General features: G+C 46.3%; 1 protein-coding gene across 1 annotated transcript in view; it reads right to left on the bottom strand.

Annotated features, from left to right (window-relative positions):
• The window catches only part of LOC309564434 (uncharacterized protein), a 173,925-nt gene that overhangs the window by 77,928 nt on the left and 75,158 nt on the right, over positions 1–20,839 (bottom strand). Inside the window, 2 exon segments of the mRNA XM_082269064.1 lie at positions 18–124; positions 241–364. Of these exon segments, the coding sequence (XP_082125190.1) occupies positions 18–124; positions 241–364 (231 nt within the window).

Below are 20,839 nucleotides of genomic sequence, written 5' to 3'. Positions count from 1 at the left end.
ACTGTTGGTCATCATCATACTTCTACCTGATGATGGTGGGGGATGGTGTGATCTTCCTGTGTGGAATCCCGTGAATACAGAGGACGGGGACATCTCTCTGGTGGGTTCCCATTACTGGATCCATCTGTAGGAAACACACACACTGACTGAATACATTGTTTCTATGTGTTTATCAGATGATGGGGGATCTAGGTGGATCCTCCGTACTACTCTCCCCTTTACAATAAAGTCTCCTCTTACCCGGTGATGTGAGGGGCGGCTGATTCTCCATCATGACGTCCTTGTAGAGATCCTTGTGTCCTTCTAAATACTCCCACTCCTCCATGGAGAAATAGACAGTGACATCCTGACACCGAATAGGAACCTGACACACACAATGATACAGTCACCATCCAGAATCCTCCTCACCTCTCCGGTCAGGTCTGTGTTTATTAATAGAGATAAGAATGATGTCATGTGACCTCCCAGAATCCTCCTCACCTCTCCGGTCAGGTCTGTGCTTTATTAATAGAGATAAGAGTGATGTCATGTGACCTCCCAGAATCCCCCTCACCTCTCCGGTCAGGTCTGTGTTTTATTAATAGAGATAACAGTGATGTCATGTGACCTCCCAGAATCCTCCTCACCTCTCCGGTCAGGTCTGAGTTTATTAATAGAGATAAGAGTGATGTCATGTGACCTCCCAGAATCCTCCTCACCTCTCTTGTCAGTGTTCTCTGTACAGCACTGCGGTATATGTCAGAGCTATATAAATGTGTAATAACAATAGTGTGTGACTGTGGGGGAGGGGACATTAGAGTGTAAGCTCCTCTGGTACAGAGACTGATGTGACTGGCTCAGTGTTCTCTGTACAGCGCCGCGGTATATGTCAGAGATATATAAATGTATAATAATAATAATAGTACATGACTGTGAGGGGTATTAGAGTGTAAGCTCCTTTGGTACAGAGACTGATGTGACTGTCTCTGTGTTTTCTGTACAGCACTGCGGTATATGTCAGAGCTATTAAAACAAATAAAAATTATTGTATTATACTGTGGGTGTTAATGTGCATCTGCTGGAGATAAAAGACGTCACAGTGACTATGGAGGAAGAGGACGTAACATGACGGGGGGGTTACTGGGTGTAAATAGAAAATAGAAAATAATATCTCATTACCTCCTCTGCTGCCAGTTCCAGAAATGTCTCCTCTCTACTTCCTCCCAACTCACCTCTGACCCGGAACTTCCTGTCTGTATGTGACATCACTTCCTGTTGTTGCGCTCCACTGTCAATGCGTGAGATCACCATCTTGTGTTGACTATCAATACTGCAGTGCACGTTACGTTCCGTTTTTCCTCTGCCCAGTGGAGAATATGGGAACTGCAACTATCAGTCAGTTAGCGGTCCACAGCAATGTTGCTACAATTCTAGAGGCGATTGCCGGTGTTCTATCAGAACACCGCTACCCATCAGAAAATGCAACGGGAGTGACGTTGCGAACACGATTGTTTATTGCGCACGCTCGATGCGTTTCATTAGGTTTCCTAATCTGACAGGAACAGGAAGGCTGTGGCGGACATCTTCTTACTAGGGATCAAATGATATCGGTTTTCCGTTGCCGATAGCGATATTTTGGCATTGCATATCGGTATGGGCCGATATGGGCCGATATTTTGAACGTTTTGCAAAATAAACACAATTTTCGACACAAATCTGTTACTGAACCCTTTGGTGGGTGGCTGGCTGGCACCCTGTGGTGGGTGGCTGGCTGGCACCCTGTGGTGGGTGGGTGGCTGGCACCCTTTGGTGGGTGGCTGGCTGGTACCCTGTTGTGGGTGGCTGGCTGGCACCCTTTGGTGGCTGGCTGGTACCCTTTGGTGGGTGGCTGGCTGGCACCCTGTGGTGGGTGGCTGGCTGGCACCCTGTGATGGGTGGCTGGCTGGCACCCTGTGGTGGGTGGCTGGCTGTCACCCTTTGGTGGGTGGCTGGCTGGCACCCTGTGGTGGGTGGGTGGCTGGCTGGCACACCCTTTGGTGGGTGGCTGGCTGGCACCCTGTGGTGGGTGGGTGGCTGGCTGGCACCCTGTGATGGGTGGGTGGCTGGCTGGCACCCTTTGGTGGGTGGCTGGCTGGCACCCTGTGGTGGGTGGGTGGCTGGCTGGCACACCCTTTGGTGGGTGGCTGGCTGGCACCCTGTGGTGGGTGGGTGGCTGGCTGGCACCCTGTGATGGGTGGGTGGCTGGCTGGCACACCCTTTGGTGGGTGGCTGGCTGGCACCCTGTGTGGTGGGTGGCTGGCTGGTACAGGCCTGTGGGTGGCTGGCTGGTACCGGCAGCTGTGGTTGGGTGTATGTACTGTATGTGGCGGCTGTGTTAAACACACTGTGTGCACTGTACACTCAATATTTCTAGACTCCCCGACTCCAGACAAGAGTGAGGGAGGCGGCCTAAGAAGGCAGAAGCTGTCCCAGTGCGCGGAGACACATGGTGCAACATACGCAATGATGTCACGACAATATCAGCAACCTCTCGGGCGATTCCGATATATCGGGGAAAGTGCATATTGGCCCTCGATATATCGGCCTTGCCGATAATCGGTCGATCCCTACTTCATACACCCAGACAAGTCTTCAACGTCACACTTTTTTTTAGCCGGTAACTCACCTTATATACCGCGACTGAGTGAAATAGTCTATGTTGCGATATAATCACTTTGTCGCTGAGCAGTGCAGGGTGTACCAAGATGGCCGTCGCTACCTTCTGCCTGCAGGTTTCTGGCTATTTTTACTATAATACAATAATAATGCAAATGTCATAGTGGGATTCAGTATATAAGGTGAGTTTACTGCTAAAATAAGTGTGAAATTGAAGACTTGCGTGGGAGTAAGGAGATGGCCGCCATTGCTTCGTGTTCTGTCAGATTAGGAAACCTATTGGAACGCGCAGCGGCCATGTTGGAACGCATGGCGCATGCACACTAAGGAATTTTTTGCTTCAGAATGTCACTATGCGTTACATTTTCTGATGGGTAGCGCTATTTTGACAGGACACCGCCATATTAGTGCACTTGCAACAAAAATAATCGAGTCGTTTCTGTGAAACTTTTTATTATTTGCACTTTTCCTTATTATTCTGCTAAGGCTCCGTTCACATAAATGCAAATTGGATTCCCATGACACGTGAGCAAAACCAGCTTTTTATGGAGCCGGTTCACATAGTTGCTGGCTGGCCGCAGTGAATTCTTAAAAAGAGTCCTATACGATTTTCAGTCTGGTTCAGGTGCGAATTCAAGTGTCCTACACTTTGGAGAGAGCGGGAACAGGTCTGCTTCTAACCGCTGTGGATGGTACCCATGGCCAGCATGATTAGCATAAGTGAGGGAAGGAAGGTCTTTTTAGGAAGGTCTTGAGACATGGAGCCAGGGGCTGAATGCTAACTTGTGGCCCAGGGGGCAAGCAGAACCCAAAGGCCCATGGTGAAGCCCCCCTTCAACTCTTCCCTGACTCCTCTCAACCCCCATCCCAGGTTGAAGCTCCACTCCAGGTACTCTCTGCTCACTAGGCGGGTCCGGCAGCACAATTCCCGAACTGGCCGGATGGGGGGAGCTGGGGTGAAGTGGTTAGGGTTGACCTGGGAGACGAGAGCCTTCTGTGGGGCATGGAGTTGGCCTCTGATCAGACACGGTGTATACCAGAGGCGTAACTAGAACCTTCAGGGCCCTGGTGCAAGAAACTATGAAGGGCCCCCCTGATCCCCCCCCGGTCACTGGAAGTTCAACATGGCACCCCATGGTAAAGAACTCTCTGAGGATCTGAAAAAAATAATTGTTGCTCTACATAAAGATGGCCTAGGCTATGAGAAGATTGGCAAGACCAAGACCCTGAAACTGAGCTGCTGCATGGTGGCCAAGACCATACAGTGGTTTAACAGGACAGGTTCCACTCAGAACAGACCTTGCCATGGTCCACCAAAGAAGTTCAGTGCATGTGCTCAGCGTCATATCCAGGGGTTGTCTTTGGGAAATAGACGTATGAGTGCTGCCAGCATTGCTGCAGAGGTTGAAGGGGTGGGGGGGTCAGCCTGTCACTGCTCAGACCATATGCCGAACACACTGCATCAAATTGGTCTGCATGGCTGTCGTCCCAGAAGGAAGCATCTTCTAAAGATGATGCACAAGAAAGCCCACAAAGAGTTTGCTGAAGACAAGCAGACTAATGGGCCATACACACTATAAGATTTTCTGAAGACTTTTTCCTTTAGATTTACCAAAACCAGATAATATGAGGTCAAACCGAAACACTTTCAATTTGTATGCAATCTGGCAGGCCCTTGCACTACATAGAAAAGGTAAATCTGAAGGAAAAAGTCTTCAGAAAATCTTATAGTGTGTATGGCCCTTAAGGACATGGATTACTGGAACCATGTCCTGTGGTCTGATGAGACCAAGATAAACTTATTTGGTTCAGATGGTGTCAAGCGTGTGTGGCGGCAACCAGGTGAAGAGTACAAAGACAAGTGTGTCTTGCCTACAGTCAAGCTTGGTGGTGGGAGTGTCATGGTCTGGGGCTGCATGAGTGCTGCCGGCACTGGAGAGCTACAGTTCATTGAGGGAACCATGAATGCCAACATGTACTGTGACATACTGAAGCAGAGCATGATCCCCTCCCTTTGGAGACTGGGCTGCAGGGCAGTATTCCAACATGATAACGACCCCAAACAGATCTCCAAGACAACCACTGCCTTGCTAAGGAAGCTAAGGGTAAAGGTGATGGCTGGCCAAGCATGTCTCCAGACCTAAACCCTATTGAACATCTGTGGGGAATCCTAAAACGGAAGGTGGAGGAGCGCAAGGTCTCTAACATCCACCAGCTCCGTGATGTCGTCATGGAGGAGTGGAAGAGGACTCCAGTGGCAACCTGTGAAGCTCTGGTGAACTCCATGCCCAAGAGGGTTAAGGCGGTGCTGGAAAATAATGGTGGCCACACAAAATATTGACACTTTGGGCCCAATTCAGACATTTCCACTTAGGGGTGTACTCACTTTTGTTGCCAGGGGTTTAGACATTAATGGCTGCGTGTTGAGTTATTTTGAGGGGACAGCAAATTTTTCACTGTTATACAAGCTGTACACTTACACTTTGCTACAATGTAAAGTAGTAATTTCTCCAGTGTTGTCACATGAAAAGATATAATAAAATATTTACAAAAAATGTGAGGGATGTGCTCACTTTTATGAGATACTGTACATCCAAATTTCGTCTAAATTTTGATTCGTAACGAAACGCACGTCTATTCCCCCATGTTCTTTTGTCGTATCGTTATTGTGTTGGTGGTATGGCGGTGCTTGTACAATTCTATCGTATAAGGGTATAACACCCACCTCCACCTAAGAGCTGTACGTAAGTCACCTCCGTTAGATTACCTTTTAGGTTAGTTACCTTTTGTACCATCTCCCTCTCCTTTTAGATTGTAAGCTCCACGAGCAGGGCTATTCCTTCTGTATTGAATTGTATTGCAATTGTACTGTCCCCCCTCTATATTGTAAAGCGCTGTGTAAACTGTTGGCACTGTATAAATCCTGTATAATAATAACACAGAAAACCTCTTTCAGCCAAGACATGGAAAGGACTGACAGATTGATAGCTCTTTCTCGATTCTGTGGGTGGTGGTTAATTTCGATACAGAATAACATACAGTATGTACAAAAAAAAAAGGGATCAGATCAAGAGAAAACCATCCATGGTGCCGTGTTCGTATTCTCCTCATGAGAGAGCGGTCACAGACAGGAAGTGATGTAAGGGACAGACAGGAAGTGATGTCACATGTAAGAAGGAAGTTCCGGGTGAAAGGTTAGTCAGGAGGAAGTAGTGAGGAGACATTGCTGGAACTGGCAGTGGAGAAGGTAATATATTTTTATATATATGTATACACACAATGATGAATGGTTGAGCTAGGGTTGAGACTATGGAAAAAGGGGAAATCTAAAAATGCTGATAAGTAGGGTTTATACGGAAATTCTATCATATGGGATTACCTTATATAAATATTAGGAGAGGTGTGACACTTCCAGGCACAGGAGGGATTGGGATTCTCTATAAAGTCTGAAGACTTCTCCGACATATCTTGTAATGAAGTTCATTCCGATCCGCTCTGATATCAGGTGCTGCGTGTGCATAAAACTGAAAGTCTAATGCCAGAAATAAGACCGAAAATTAACCGGCCTTTCTAAAGTCATCTGCATGAAGGATTTGGAGATCCAATAGTTTAACCCAGGGATCCTCAAACTACGGCCCTCTAACTGTTGCAGAACTTCATGAGACATTGTAAAATTCTCACATTCACAGACATGACTAGGCATGATGGGAATTGTAGTTCCTGAACAACGGGAGGACCATCGTGTGAAGACCCCTGGTTTAACCCATTAAATTGCTCATTCACAATTCGACCCCCAGCTACATTACTAACCTAGTCTCAAAATACCAACCAAATCATTCTCGTCGTTCATCCCAAGACCTCCTGTCCTCTAGCTCCCTGGTCACTTCCTCCCATGCTCGCCTCCAGGACTTCTCCAGAGCCTCTCCTATCCTATGTAATTCTCTACCCCAATCTGTCCGACTATCTCCTACAGAAAATATATAACATGGGATTACCTTATATAAATTATAGGAGAGGCGTGATACTTCCAGTCAAAGGAGGGATTGGGATTCTCTACGAAGTCTGAGGACTTCTCCGACATATCTTGTAATGAAGTCCATTCCGATCTGCTCTGATATTAGGTGCTGCGTGTGCATAAAACCGAAAGTCTAATGCCAGAATTAAGACCGAAATGTAACCGGCCTCTGTAAAGTCGTCTTCATGAAGGATTTGTAGATCCAATCGTTTAACCCAGAGATCTCCAAACTACGGCCCCCAGCTGTTGCAGAACTATACATCCCATGAGGCGTTGTAAAACTCTGACATTCACAGACATGACTAGGCATGATGGAAATTTAGTTTCTGAACAACTGGAGGGCCAAAGTTTTAACAACTGGAGGGCCATAGTTTGAAGAACACTGGTTTAACCCATTAAATCGCTCATTCACAACTAAACCCCCAGCTACATTACTTACCTAGTCTCAAAATACCAACCAAATTGTTCCCGTCGTTCCTCCCAAGACCTCCTGTTCTCAAGCTCCCATGCCCCCCTCCAGGACTTCCAAAGTTTGAAGAACCCTGGTTTAACCCATTAAATCGCTTATTTACAACTCGACCCCCCAGCTACATTACTAGCCTAGTCTCAAAATACCAACCAACTCGTTCCCGTTGTTCCTCCCAAGACCTCCTGTCCTCTAGCTCCCATGCTCGCCTCCAGGACTTCTCCAGAGCCTCTCCCATCCTATGGAACTCTCTACCCCAATCTGTCCAGCTATCTCCTACAGAAAATATGTAATATGGGATTACCTTATATAAATATTAGGAGAGGTGTGACACTTCCAGGCATAGGAGGGATTGGGATTCTCTATAAAGTCTGAAGACTTCTCCGACATATCTTGTAATGAAATCCATTTCGATCCGCTATGATATCGGGTGCTGCGTGTGCATAAAACCCAAATCCTAATGCCAGAGTTAAGACTGAAAATTAACCAGCCTTTCTAAAGTCGTCTGCATGAAGGATTTGTAGATCCCATCGTTTAACTCAGGGATCCTCAAACTACGGCCCTCCAGCTGTTGCAGAACTACACATCCCATGAGGCGTTGTAAAACTCTGACATTCACAGACATGACTAGGCATGATGGAAATTGTAGTTCCTGAACAACTGGAGGGCCACAGTTTGACGCCAACGAAGGGGCACAATTCCTCCCAATGACACCAACGATAAGGCACAATTCCTACCAAAGACACTCAACAATGGGGCCCAATGACGCCAATGAAGGGGCACAATTCCTCCCAATGACACCAACGATAAGGCACAATTCCTACCAATGACACTCAACAATGGGGCCCAATGACGCCAATGAAGGGGCATAATTCCTCCCAATGACACCAACGATAAGGCACAATTCCTACCAATGACACTCAACAATGGGGCCCAATGGCGCCAACGAAGGGGCACAATTCCTCCCAATGACACCCACGATAAGGCACAATTCCTACCAATGACACTCAACAATGGGGCCCAATGGCGCCAACGATGGGGCACAATTCCTCCCAATGACACCCACGATAAGGCACAATTCCTACCAATGACACCCAACAATGGGGCCCAATGACAGCAATAAAGGGGCACAATCTCCCTCATAACACCAACGATGGGTCAAAGTTCCTAACAATGACACCAACGAAGGGGCACAATTTCTCCCAATGACCCAAACAATGGAGCACAATTCCTTTCGCTAACACCAAAGAGTTGGCATAGTTTGCTCCCACTGATGCCAGGACATTTTCTACTCATGCTGGCCACAGCCCCCCCAAAGCCTGAAGGACTGTAGACCGGTCCTTTGTTTAGAAAGTTTGGAGATCCCTGAACTATTGAATTCTCAGGTCCTCAGTGCAGACAAATGCTGAAATCTCTTGACTCAGACTCAATCAGGCATGTAGACTCTACTGAGGACAGTTGTAGTCCTCTAGTGTATATACAGATAATTCAAGACAAGCAGTCCACTCTGATCCGCTCCAATGTCAAATACCATGTGTGCGTAAAACCAAGAGCTTAATGTCCTCAATAATACAGAACTGGTCTTTTAAAGGTCATCTGCATGACTTTGACTTGGGATCTTTCGGATCCAATACTTGTCGATCCAATAGTTCAATATATTAAATCGCTGTAGAGATTGAACTGTTGGATTCTCAGGTCCTTTGTGCACACAAATACTGAAATCCGATGATCATTCATGTAGACTCTACTGATGAGAGTTGTAGTCCTCTAGTGTATTTACTGATCATGCTGGGACAAGTAGTCCACCAGAACTCGGTATGGGAGATGGGGTCAGTCAGGGAGGGGTCCAGGTCTTTGTCTTTGAAGTTGGATAGTCTTTACTCTCCTGCTTGGAGTGAAAAAGGTGAAACCCTTTAACAATTTTATTTTAAATGGAAACTTGATTCAGCAAATTAACTTTATATTTTTTTTCACCTCTGCAATAATAATAGCCAATGTTTTTATTTTTTGGCCTGGTACTTTTTTTTTCCCAGCATTTTGAGATATCAGAACTACGGAGTAGCTTTGTGCAGACATTATTCATACCAGTCTGCTCTAGATAACTCTCGGTTTATTATCTGTCTACAGAGAGGAAAGTCCTGTAGAGATCACATGGCCACATCTACAAGGATGGATGAGGACCATAGTCACATGACCAAGAGGATATTAGACCTCAACCTGGAGATAATCCACCTGCTGACCGGAGAGGTGAGGAGGATTCTGGGAGGTCACATGGCATCACTCTTATTTCTATTAATAAAACACAGACCTGACCGGAGAGGTGAGGAGGATTCTGGGAGGTCACATGACATCACTCTTATCTCTATTAATAAAACACAGACCTGACCGGAGAGGTGAGGAGGATTCTGGGAGGTCACATGACATCCCTCTTATCTCTATTAATAAAACAGACCTGACCGGAGAGGTGAGGAGGATTCTGGGAGGTCACATGACATCACTCTTATCTCTATTTATAAAACACAGACCTGACAGTAGAGGTGAGGAGCATTCTGGGAGGTCACATGACATCACTCTTATTTCTATTAATAAAGCACAGACCTGACCGGAGAGGTGAGGAGGATTATGGGAGTATATATAGTGACAATATTTACTTTCACTTTGCACTCAGGTTTATGAAGTAGTAAATAAACACTCTGGTGAGGAGGCAACAACCAGCGTCCATCCCAATGTGTCATCTCCCATCACGGTGCCTCCACCGAACTCCTCAGATAGACACAAGAAGCAGAAGGTCCTAGAAGTCACCAAGAAGATGATGGAGCTGCTGACGGGAGAGGTGAGCGGTGCTGGGAATTCTGGGACATTATCCAGTAACAGACAAGGGATGTGTCTGGATGGTGACTGTATCATTGTGTGTGTCAGGTTCCTATAAGGTGTCAGGATGTCACTGTCTATTTCTCCATGGAGGAGTGGGAGTATTTAGAAGAACACAAAGATCTCTACAAGGACGTCATGATGGAGAATCGGCAGATTTTATGTTGTCTGAAAAGAGAATTTCAATTGAATGAGAAAATATTAAAGTTGTCTTTGGAGGTCATCTGCCTTCTAAACGGAGAGGTGAGGAGGATTCTGGGAGGTCACATGACATCACTCTTATCTCTATTAATAAAACACAGACCTGACCAGAGAGGTGAGGAGGATTCTGGGAGGTCACATGACATCACTCTTATCTCTTTTTATAAATAGACCTGACCATGAAGGTGAGGAATTTTGGGATTGTAATACTTGTTGTATCACACAGGGGTGTACGGTAGTGATGAAGAAGTCTACTGAACATAACCCAACAGTTGGATCTCCAGACCTGTCCACACAAATAAGCAAAAGCCAGAGCCCCAATACCATTCTATCACAATGCCATCTGAAACCTGAGATGCTAAATGTCCAGAAGGTTCTAAAAGTCACCCAGAAGATGATTGATCTGCTGACAGGAGAGGTGAGCGGTGCTGGGAATTCTGGGACATTATCCAGTAACAGACAAGGGATGTGTCTGGATGGTGACTGTATCATTGTGTGTGTCAGGTTCCTATAAGGTGTCAGGATGTCACTGTCTATTTCTCCATGGAGGAGTGGGAGTATTTAGAAGGACACAAGGATCTCTACAAGGACGTCATGATGGAGAATCAGCCGCCCCTCACATCACCAGGTAAGAGGAGACTTTATTGTAAAGGAGAGAGCAGTACGGAGGGTCCACCTAGATCCCCCATCATCTGATAAACACATAGAAACAATGTATTCAGTCAGTGTGTGTGTTTCCTACAGATGGATCCAGTAATGGGAACCCACCAGAGAGATGTCCCCGTCCTCCGTATTCCTGGGATTCCACACAGGAAGGTCACACCATCCCTCACCATCATCATGTAGATGGATCCAGTAATGGGAACCCACCAGAGAGATGTCCCCGTCCTCTGTATTCCCAGGATTCCACACAGGAAGATCACACCATCCCTCACCATCATCAGGTTGGTGGAGTTGGTCTAGAATGCCAAAGGGACTCTAGACTTTGAGATTGTATGTCAATGTTTAAGTGGCCATACTTAACAATATTTTCTGTCATTTTGTGGATTTAGCATGAAAAACAAATGGATATAAAAGTTGAGGTTAAAGAGGAAGAAGAAGAGACGTATGTGATGGATTATCAGCGGTCTACGGAGCAAGTTGGGATGACAGGGACAACTAAAAAGGAGGAAACTCCTTTACTTATCAGCGAGGGTGAGTAAGGAACAAGACATTCCGAAACAGGTTGATGATCTGTAGACCTTCACCTCGTCAGATAAAATGATTTCTAGTACTTATTGTAAAGGAGAGAGCAGTACGGAGGATCCACCTAGATCCCCCATCATCTGATAAACACATAGAAACAATGTATTCAGTCAGTGTGTGTGTTTCCTACAGATGGATCCAGTAGTGGGAACCCACCAGAGAGATGTCCCCGTCCTCTGTTTTCTGGGGATTCCACAAAGGAAGATCACACCACCCCCCACCATCATCAGGTAGGTGGGACTGAGAGTCTAGAACTCAAGAATGAATGCAAACCTAATGAGATTGTATCCTTGTGTGTGTTTCTTCGGTGATCAGCACTCATTTAGAATTGGTATCATCTTGTTGGCTTAGAGTGAAGAACTGATTTATATGAAGGTTGAGGTCAAAGAGGACGAAGAGGAGACATGTGTCAGGGATGATCAGCCATCTACAGTGACAATTGGAGAGAGGGAATCTTCTCAGGATACCCGCACAGGTAGGTAGCACTGTAATGGAAATTACCGTTAGACCACAAGCTGATTCAAAGAAGAATTCATTTAATACTCGTATACGAGGAGAGAGGTTATATCGACATCCTTCTGTGAGCTTCTATAACCCGTCTGGTTTGCATACGTGTCTGCTGTCCTTATATATGTTTCAGACATAGTTAAAATTGAAACCCCCCCTCCTTCCTTTGGACAATGATTGACAGCCTTTAATATATCCTAAGGAAGGGGGTTGAACAGTAGTCTATTATTTCTAAACATCTGGACAGGATATACAGAGTAAGACATGTAGTAAGTCTTTGTAAGTGTGAAAACTTCATATAAGGTCTTAACAAGGAACATATGGCAGGAAATGCAGTAGCCACTGTTTAAATTCTTAGCAGAATCTGCTGAAGAAATGCAGTTTCTAGATATACTCTATATATGTATACATAAATGATTATAACACTTATAATTTATGAACCATTCATAATTTCTTTAACAAGCACTAATAGCCTTTCACATTTTCGATACGCAATCCTGAAACTATACAAGGTGATGAAAGATGATGGAGAATCCACAGACCTTCTATTCCATTTGGCAGGACAATAGATAATAAATGGAGGACCAGCAAAGTATAGCTGGCAAAGTCATCATATTATGAATGACAGCTGAAGGTCTCTTGCATTTCTTTATTATTTTGACTAGGGCCAGGACAAGGAGGGGGGGTCAGGGGGGCCGCTGCCTTGAATAACACCAGGTAGCTGCTGTATCCCATCAGTTTCATCCCATTTCCTGGAGTATATATCTACCGTATATACTCGAGTATAAGCCGACCCGAGTATAAGCCGAGGCCCCTACTTTTACCACAAAAAGATGGGAAAAATCATTGACTCGAGTATAAGCCTAGGGTGAGAATGCAGGGCGGCGGGCATGGTACAGGAGAATGCAGGGTACTGGCATGGTGCAGGAGAATGCAGGGTACTGGCATGGTACAGGAGAATGCAGGGCACTGGCATGGTGCAGGAGAATGCAGGGCACTGGCATGGTGCAGGAGAATGCAGGGCACTGGCATGGTGCAGGAGAATGCAGGGTACTGGCATGGTGCAGGAGAATGCAGGGTGACTGGCATGGTGCAGGAGAATGCAGGGTACTGGCATGGTGTAGGAGAATGCAGGGTACTGGCATGGTGCAGGAGAATGCTGGGTACTGGCATGGTGCAGGAGAATGCAGGGTACTGGCATGGTACAGGAGAATGCAGGGTGACTGGCATGGTGCAGGAGAATGCAGGGTACTGGTATGGTGCAGGAGAATGCAGGGTACTGGCATGGTGCAGGAGAATGCAGGGTACTGGCATGGTGCAGGAGAATGCAGGGTACTGGCCAGGACAAGGAGGGGGGGTCAGGGGGGCCGCTGCCTTGAATAATACCAGGTAGCTGCTGTATCCCATCAGTTTCATCCCATTTCCTGGAGTATATATCTACCGTATATACTCGAGTATAAGCCGACCCGAGTATAAGCTGAGGCCCCTACTTTTACCACAAAAAGATGGGAAAAATCATTGACTCGAGTATAAGCCTAGGGTGAGAATGCAGGGCGGCGGGCATGGTACAGGAGAATGCAGGGTACTGGCATGGTGCAGGAGAATGCAGGGTGACTGGCATGGTGCAGGAGAATGCAGGGTACTGGCATGGTGCAGGAGAATGCAGGGCACTGGCATGGTGCAGGAGAATGCAGGGCACTGGCATGGTGCAGGAGAATGCAGGGTACTGGCATGGTGCAGGAGAATGCTGGGTACTGGCATGGTGCAGGAGAATGCAGGGTACTGGCATGGTACAGGAGAATGCATGGTGCAGGAGAATGAAGGGTACTGGCATGGTGCAGGAGAATGCAGGGTACTGGCATGGTGCAGGAGAATGCTGGGTACTGGCATGGTGCAGGAGAATGCAGGGTACTGGCATGGTACAAGAGGATCCGGGGTTGTGGGCATACTACAGGAGATGCGGTGCTATGGGCATGGTACAGGTGGACCATGCCCGCAGCCCTGCATAATGGCAGGTAGTGAAGCTGTTTCACTTACCTGTTCCAGAGGCGCCTTCATTTTAAAAATGGCGCCGCCCGGTGCCGACATGTCACTGCGCACGCGCCGCCGCCGCTCGTATACTTTCGGCTATTCCCGCCCTCTCCCGAGCAGCGCCGCTGCTCGGGAGAGGCCGGGAATAGCCGAAATTACACGAGCAGCGGCGGCGCGTGCGCGGTGACATGTATGCGACGGGCGGCGCCATTTTTAAAGCTTAAGCCCGTCGGAGCGGACAGGGAATTTTTTTTTTTTTTCCTTGACTTGAGTATAAGCCGAGGGGGACATTTTCAGCACAAAAAAATGTGCTGAAAAACTCGGCTTATACTGAAGTATATACGGTAAATAGTCTTGGAGGAGGAGATACTGTACACCATATGAAAGGTCCATCTCCATTCCTCAATATAACGTCATGTTCCTAACAAATGAGGTGGAGATACTGTACACCATATGAAAGGTCCATCTCCATTCCTCAATATAACGTCATGTTCCCGATAAATGAGAAGGAGATACTGTACACCATATGAAAGGTCCATCTCTATTCCTCAATATAATGTCGTGTTCCCAACAAATGACCTTCACATGTAACTCTTGAATGGGAAAGACGGAAAAGTAATTTGCATTTGATATTATTCATTGTTTTCTTAGATGGATGCCATGTCTGGAACACCTCAGACGGAAATCTTACCTTATCTACTGAATATAATGCAGGGGATCGAGGCGGAAAAAAAGGAAGCGGCTATCGTTCCAAACTCCTGAATGGCGAGAAGCCCTTTTGCTGCCCGCAATGCGGAAAATGCTTCGTTTGGAGAGGAGACCTCCTTCGACATCAGAGAAGTCACACAGGCGAGCGCCCTTTTTCCTGTTCAGAGTGTGGGAAATGTTTTACGCAGAAAGCTAATCTCATCGTGCACGAACGGTTTCACACTGGAGTGAGGCCCTATTCTTGCTCGGAGTGCGGGAAATGTTTTACTCGGAAAGGAGACCTTCTTAGACACCAGAGGACTCACACGGGCGAGCGTCCTTTTTCCTGTCTGGATTGTGGGAAAAGTTTCACGCAGAAAGCCAGCCTCATTCTTCACGAGCGGCTTCACACCGGAGTGCGGCCGTATTCTTGTTCGGAGTGTGGGAAAAGTTTCACCCAGAAAGGAGACCTTCTTACACACCAGAGCAGCCATATGGTCGAGCGTCCCTTTTCGTGTGCAGAGTGTGAGAAGACGTTCAAAAAGAAATCTGAACTTGTTCTGCACCAGAGAGTCCACACCGGGGAGACCTTTGCGTGCTCGGTGTGCGGGAAATCATTCACAAAGAAATACAAGCTTGTTACGCACCAGAGAGTCCACACCGGAGAAAAGCCCTTTCCTTGTTCCGAGTGCGGGAAGTGTTTTTCAATTAAAGGCAACCTTAGTAAGCATATGAAGTGCCACACCAGCGAGAAGCCGTTTTCCTGTTCCACGTGCGGGAAATGTTTCACCTTTAAAAACAGTTTCATCAGGCATCAGAAAGTCCATTCTGGGGAGAATGCGGGCCCCCAAAGTGCGGGAAACATTGTAGATCAAAAGCCATTGCTTCCATGAGCGTTCCACAGAAGAACGTTGGATGTGTGGACGCAGGGCCGGGACAAGGGGTGGGCAGGAGGGGAGGTTGCCCTGGGCGCAATGGTTTATTGCAGGTATAGGGGGTGCCTTGACCCTAACCCTAAGGGAAGGGGGGGGGTGCAGTTTGGCATCCTTGCCCTGGGCACTAGATGACCTTGTTCCGGCACTGTGTGGACGTTGCTCTATGTGGAGAGAAACTCCTGTCCATCACAACACAATCCACTCTGGCGAGGTGCTTGTCAAATATTGCAGAACCTTCAGGGCCCCCTGATGCAAGAGGCCCTTTCCGTCGGTTCCTGGGCCCTTCGAGCCTGGGGCCCTATCCTCTGGGACCCTTCCCACTGATCCCGGGGCCCTTTCACATGACAATTTAAAACCCATTCCTTTCAATGGGTGTCGACTTAGTCAATGCGACTTTGGTATAATATGAGTGCCATAGACTGCAGTGTTAAATCACAAAAGTCGCACGATTTTGGGGTCCCAGCAGTGTGAACTGAGCCTTACGGTCCTGCAGCACATGTTCAGCAGAGAGCTCCCTTTCCGCCATCTTGAGGCCCCCCCCCCCCCATGGTGGCAGAAAACGAGAGCCCGGTTGCAGTTGCGACCTTTGCGACCCTGGTAGTCTTGCCACTGACTTTGTAAGTCCTGGATTATGTTAGACCAGGGGTGTCAAACTCAATTTAATGGCGGGCCGCATCAGCATTATGATTGCCCTCAGGTTGTAACTGTAAGACTGGATGTCCAGAGCGTCCCCTACCCTTACATAAGTTGTCAAGAGCCCCCCCACCATCAGAAGTTGAGACCCTCACCCACCCTTACAGCACAGTGCACTCCCCTTAGCTTGTGCTGCTGCTGGGAAGAAGCTGGAGCCATTGCTGGAAATCAGAAAGTATAGGGTCCGAAGGAGGACCAGAGGAAGGCTGGAGCTCTTCTGCCGCTGCAGGAGAGGTGTGAGGGCCACATGAAATGGCCTGTAGGGCCAGATTCGGCCCACGGGCCTTGTGTTTGACACATTTGTGTTAGACCATCCTTTCTGAACCAGCAATTTGTGAAACCCCAGGGTTCTTACAGTAGTCGATTTCCTGCCAATACAACATAAATAGCGTGCAGACGTGTGCGGGCCTAGCCTTTGATAATGTCCTAATTGTGACGAAACGCGCCAGCCACGCCCGCACGTTGACACACTGACCTTGGCTTCCCTAATTCCATGCGCATTCATATGGTTGGATTTGTGAGTTGCCATTTTTATCTGTTCCTTTATTATTCATTAAAGAAGTGTACTATGCCATTGGAGTTTCCTCTTTATTTTGAGGTATACGGTACATTAAGGTGGATCATTGATTGGGATTTCTGAATCGCTCTTTGCACCGATTATCGATTGAATACTGGAGATCTGCCCATTCCAGGGGGAACCTTTCGGAAATCTTTGATTACACGCTCATTTTGACCTACCCTAATCGGTGGTCAATCTGTTCTAGTAATCAGAAACCCCTTTTATCTGGTGCACGTGGTGAATTTTTTCCATCTTCATTGATCCCATCTCCTGGTGTTGGACTTCTTGGCCTTAAACTTTTGAGTTTTATTATCTGCATTTGTGGGACTTTTCATCAAACTGGAATATCCAACATTTGTGTTTAATATTTGTTGGCGCTGTACTTTATTTTTACTTATTCTTACAGAGGTTACCAAGGGTTCCTTGAGATATGGCTAATTGACTTCCATAATAATAGTAGCTGGCAACTCGGGGGCTTCTTAGTATAAATTCTTTACTGGTTACATGAATGCCGATCCAGAATCTAAAGTGCTAAGGCGTTTCGGCTTATGCTACGAGGAAGGCTTTGTAAGCTGAAACGTGTTCGCACTTTGGATTCTGTATCGTCATTCATGTAACCAATAAAGAAGTTATACTAAGAAGCCCCAAGTTGCTACCATTATTTTGGACGTCTTAACCATAAGAGCCAGTCTCCTGCCTCCACACTTTTAGCGCAGCAGTTGAGCTTGGGTACGTTTTTTTCCTCTTTGAGGGTGCCTGGATAGTCCAACTGGAAGAGTCAATGGCATTCCACCAATGATGTTTTTAGTGATTTCCAGAGGAGACATTCTGACCACCATTGTAAAGATCATTTAGCTCCCCTGACCACGAGGGGGTTCCTTAAGTAGACTTCTTTCTAGCTTCCCTTTTAACAGGTGGTGCTCATAAGCTCATTAGAATTGGAAATCTGGATAGATCACATGGGGAGAAGCCACACTTTTGATCCAAGAGGAGAAGGTTTTGAAAATCCGATCACCTTCTAGATATCAGAATGTACAAAGACCTGAGGCATCAAGGACTGATGGGGATGTTTTGGGAAGACAAGAGTGGTCCCACTCGAAGACTAAACTTCTTGAGACTGTAAACGGTATTATCTATAGATAAAGATGATTGGTTGACAATGAGGCGGTTACTGCAGTGTACTTTCTCAGCTCTCCATCACCTTGGTGGTCCTCTGGGATGAACTTTGGGCAGGCCCGAAGGAATGAAAAAATAACATTAGAAAACTGAACCAACATTTCCCTTGTTGTTTTGTATATCTTTTTTTTTATGAATTATGAAGAAATCTGTTACCACGTTATGTCTTTTATAAGCAGATGTATGCCTATATTGTTTATTTTTTTATATTTCGACGGAGAATTTTTGTTGTGTGGATACTAGACTGCAGGCTTCTACTTATGTAATAAACTGAGACATAAAACCAGAGCAACCAATCATAAATTGTCTTTCACTTCCAATAGTATGTGGCCACCTGACCATCACACCTACTATGTGGACAGACATATGTGGACGGACGTCCCTCCAAATGATGGTGTTCCAGTGAAGGGTGTTGGTAATACTACAGCATACGTAGACAATTGTGGTCTTCCAACCCTGTGTTAAAAATTTGGTGAAGGCCCTTTCCTGTTCCAGTTTGTGTACAAGGCCAGCTCCATTAAGACATAGTTTGGCCAGTTGGGTATGTAGGAAATCCGAGGAGTCTACATGGAGTCCTGACGTCAAACCTTAGGCAACACCTTTGGGGTGACTTGGAATGTTGATTGGAAACCAGGTCTTCTCATCAAACATCAACATCTCATCCAACATCATCCAATATCTGACCTGCGACGTGGGTAAAGAGCTTAGAGCCCCACTCGAAGCTGAAGAGGAGCCTCTTTCCTTGATCCACAGAAAATGGGGGTGACGGCACGTCCGTACACTCATTTAGAAAGTAACACACTTGAAGAGAAAGGATCTCCCGACCAGCCTGTGCAAGGTAGAAGTGAGAAGCGGCCTCAGCCTACATTTCTGTCCCAGACCATGCTCCTCAGATGTGTTTCGCCCCACCCACCGAGACCCCTATGACTGAGCCCTGGTGGTGAAACGCGTCAGTAGGTGGTCTGGTGGAGAAATGTAGGCTGAGGCCCGGTTCTTACATATACCTTGCTCAGGCTGGTCGGGAAAGCAGCATCCTTTCTATTAATCAGTACCTGATCTCACAAATGGGCACGAATTCCAACAGACACAACCCAAAACTTTATGGAAAGCCTTCCCAGAAGAGTGGAGGCTAATATGGCCACAAACCAGGAGAAGGGAAGAGAGGAGGTGCTCATCCTCACCAATGTCCAACAAGGTCATACAGGTGTGATGGTCAGGTGTTCTTTTGGCTATATACAGTATATCCTTTGTTTGTTTGCTGGGCGTATTACTTGACTCTTAAATCTTAGATTTCAGTTAATGACTCGTTGGATGTGTGCACTATTTGGATGTTGTGAGTTTACTCAATAAATATGGGCCCTTAACTCCATAATCTGAGATTATTTCATTTTTGTGTAGGTACAAATACTTTTAGTACCTGGGAATTAGATGCCTCTAATTCGAGCGTAGGAATGAGCCATACCAAGTGCTTGGTAGGAGGAGATAATGAGACCTTCTCAATAATGGAAACATTTTCCATCTTCATTGAAAATATTGGTGGGAGTTGGTGTTGATCTTTTCCTTTTTTATGGAGATAAGGAAGGGCTTGGCCACTTTTCAGCTGTAAACTACCACTGTTAGAGGGTTATTTCTCCATTCTAGGTCTTCTCTCTTTAGATAATTGCTAGCCATTGTCTGGTGATCACAGTTAGGGTCTATGAGGTCTCCATTGGGGAATGGACCATACCAAGTTCTTGGTAGGAGGAGTCAGTGAGACCTTCTCAATGATGGAAACATTTTCCATCTTCATTGAAAATATTGGTAGGAACTGGTGTTGATCCATTCCCTTTTTATGGAGATAGTGAAGGAGTAACCACTTTTCAGCTGTAAATTATCATCGTTAGAGGTTTATTCCACCACTCTGGGTCTTCTCTCCTTAGATAATTGCTAGCCACTGCCTGGTTAATCGCTGTTAGGGTCTATGAGGTCTCTATTGAGGAATGGACCATACCAAGTTCTTGATAGGAGGAGATAATGAGACCTTCTCAATGATGGGAACATTTTCCAATTTATTGAAAATATTGATTGGAGCTGGTGTTCATCCATTCCCTTTTTATGGAGATAGTGTAGGGGTAACCACTTTTCAGCTGTAAACTATCATCGTTAGAGATTTATTCCACCACTCTGGGTCTTCCCTCCTTAGATAATTGCTAGCCACTGCCTGGTGATCACGGTTAGGGTCTATTAGGTCTGCATTGAGGAATCGACTGTACCAAGTCCTTGGTAGGAGGAGATAATGAGACCTTCTCAATAATGGAAACATTTTCCATTTTCATTAATAATATTTATGGGAGTTGGTGTTGATCCATTCCCTTTTTATGGAGAAAAGAAAGGGGTTGGCCACTTTTCAGCTGTAAACTATCACGGTTACAGGTTTATTTCCCCACTCTGGGTCTTCTCTCCTTAGATAATTGCTAGCCACTGCCTGGTAATCACTGTTAGGGTCTATGAGTTCTCCATTGAGGAATGGACCATACCAAGTTCTTGGTAGGAGGAGTTAATGAGACCTTCTCAATGATGGAAACATTTTCCATTTTTATTGAAAATATTGATGGGAGCTGGTGTTCATCCATTCCTTTTTATGGAGATAGTGTAGGGGTTGGCCACTTTTCAGCTGTAAACTATCATTGTTAGAGGTTTATTCCACCACTCTGGTTCTTTTCTCCTTAGATCAGGGGTCTTCAAACTATGGCCCTCCACTTGTTCAGGAACTACAATTCCCATCATGCCTAGTCATGTCTGTGAATGTCAGAGTTTTACCGTGCCTCATGGGATGTGTA

This window comes from Pelophylax lessonae (assembly GCF_965119305.1).
Source record: "Pelophylax lessonae genome assembly, chromosome: 9".
Taxonomy (NCBI): Eukaryota; Metazoa; Chordata; class Amphibia; order Anura; family Ranidae; genus Pelophylax; species Pelophylax lessonae.
This window is presented reverse-complemented; position numbering and strand designations above follow the sequence as displayed.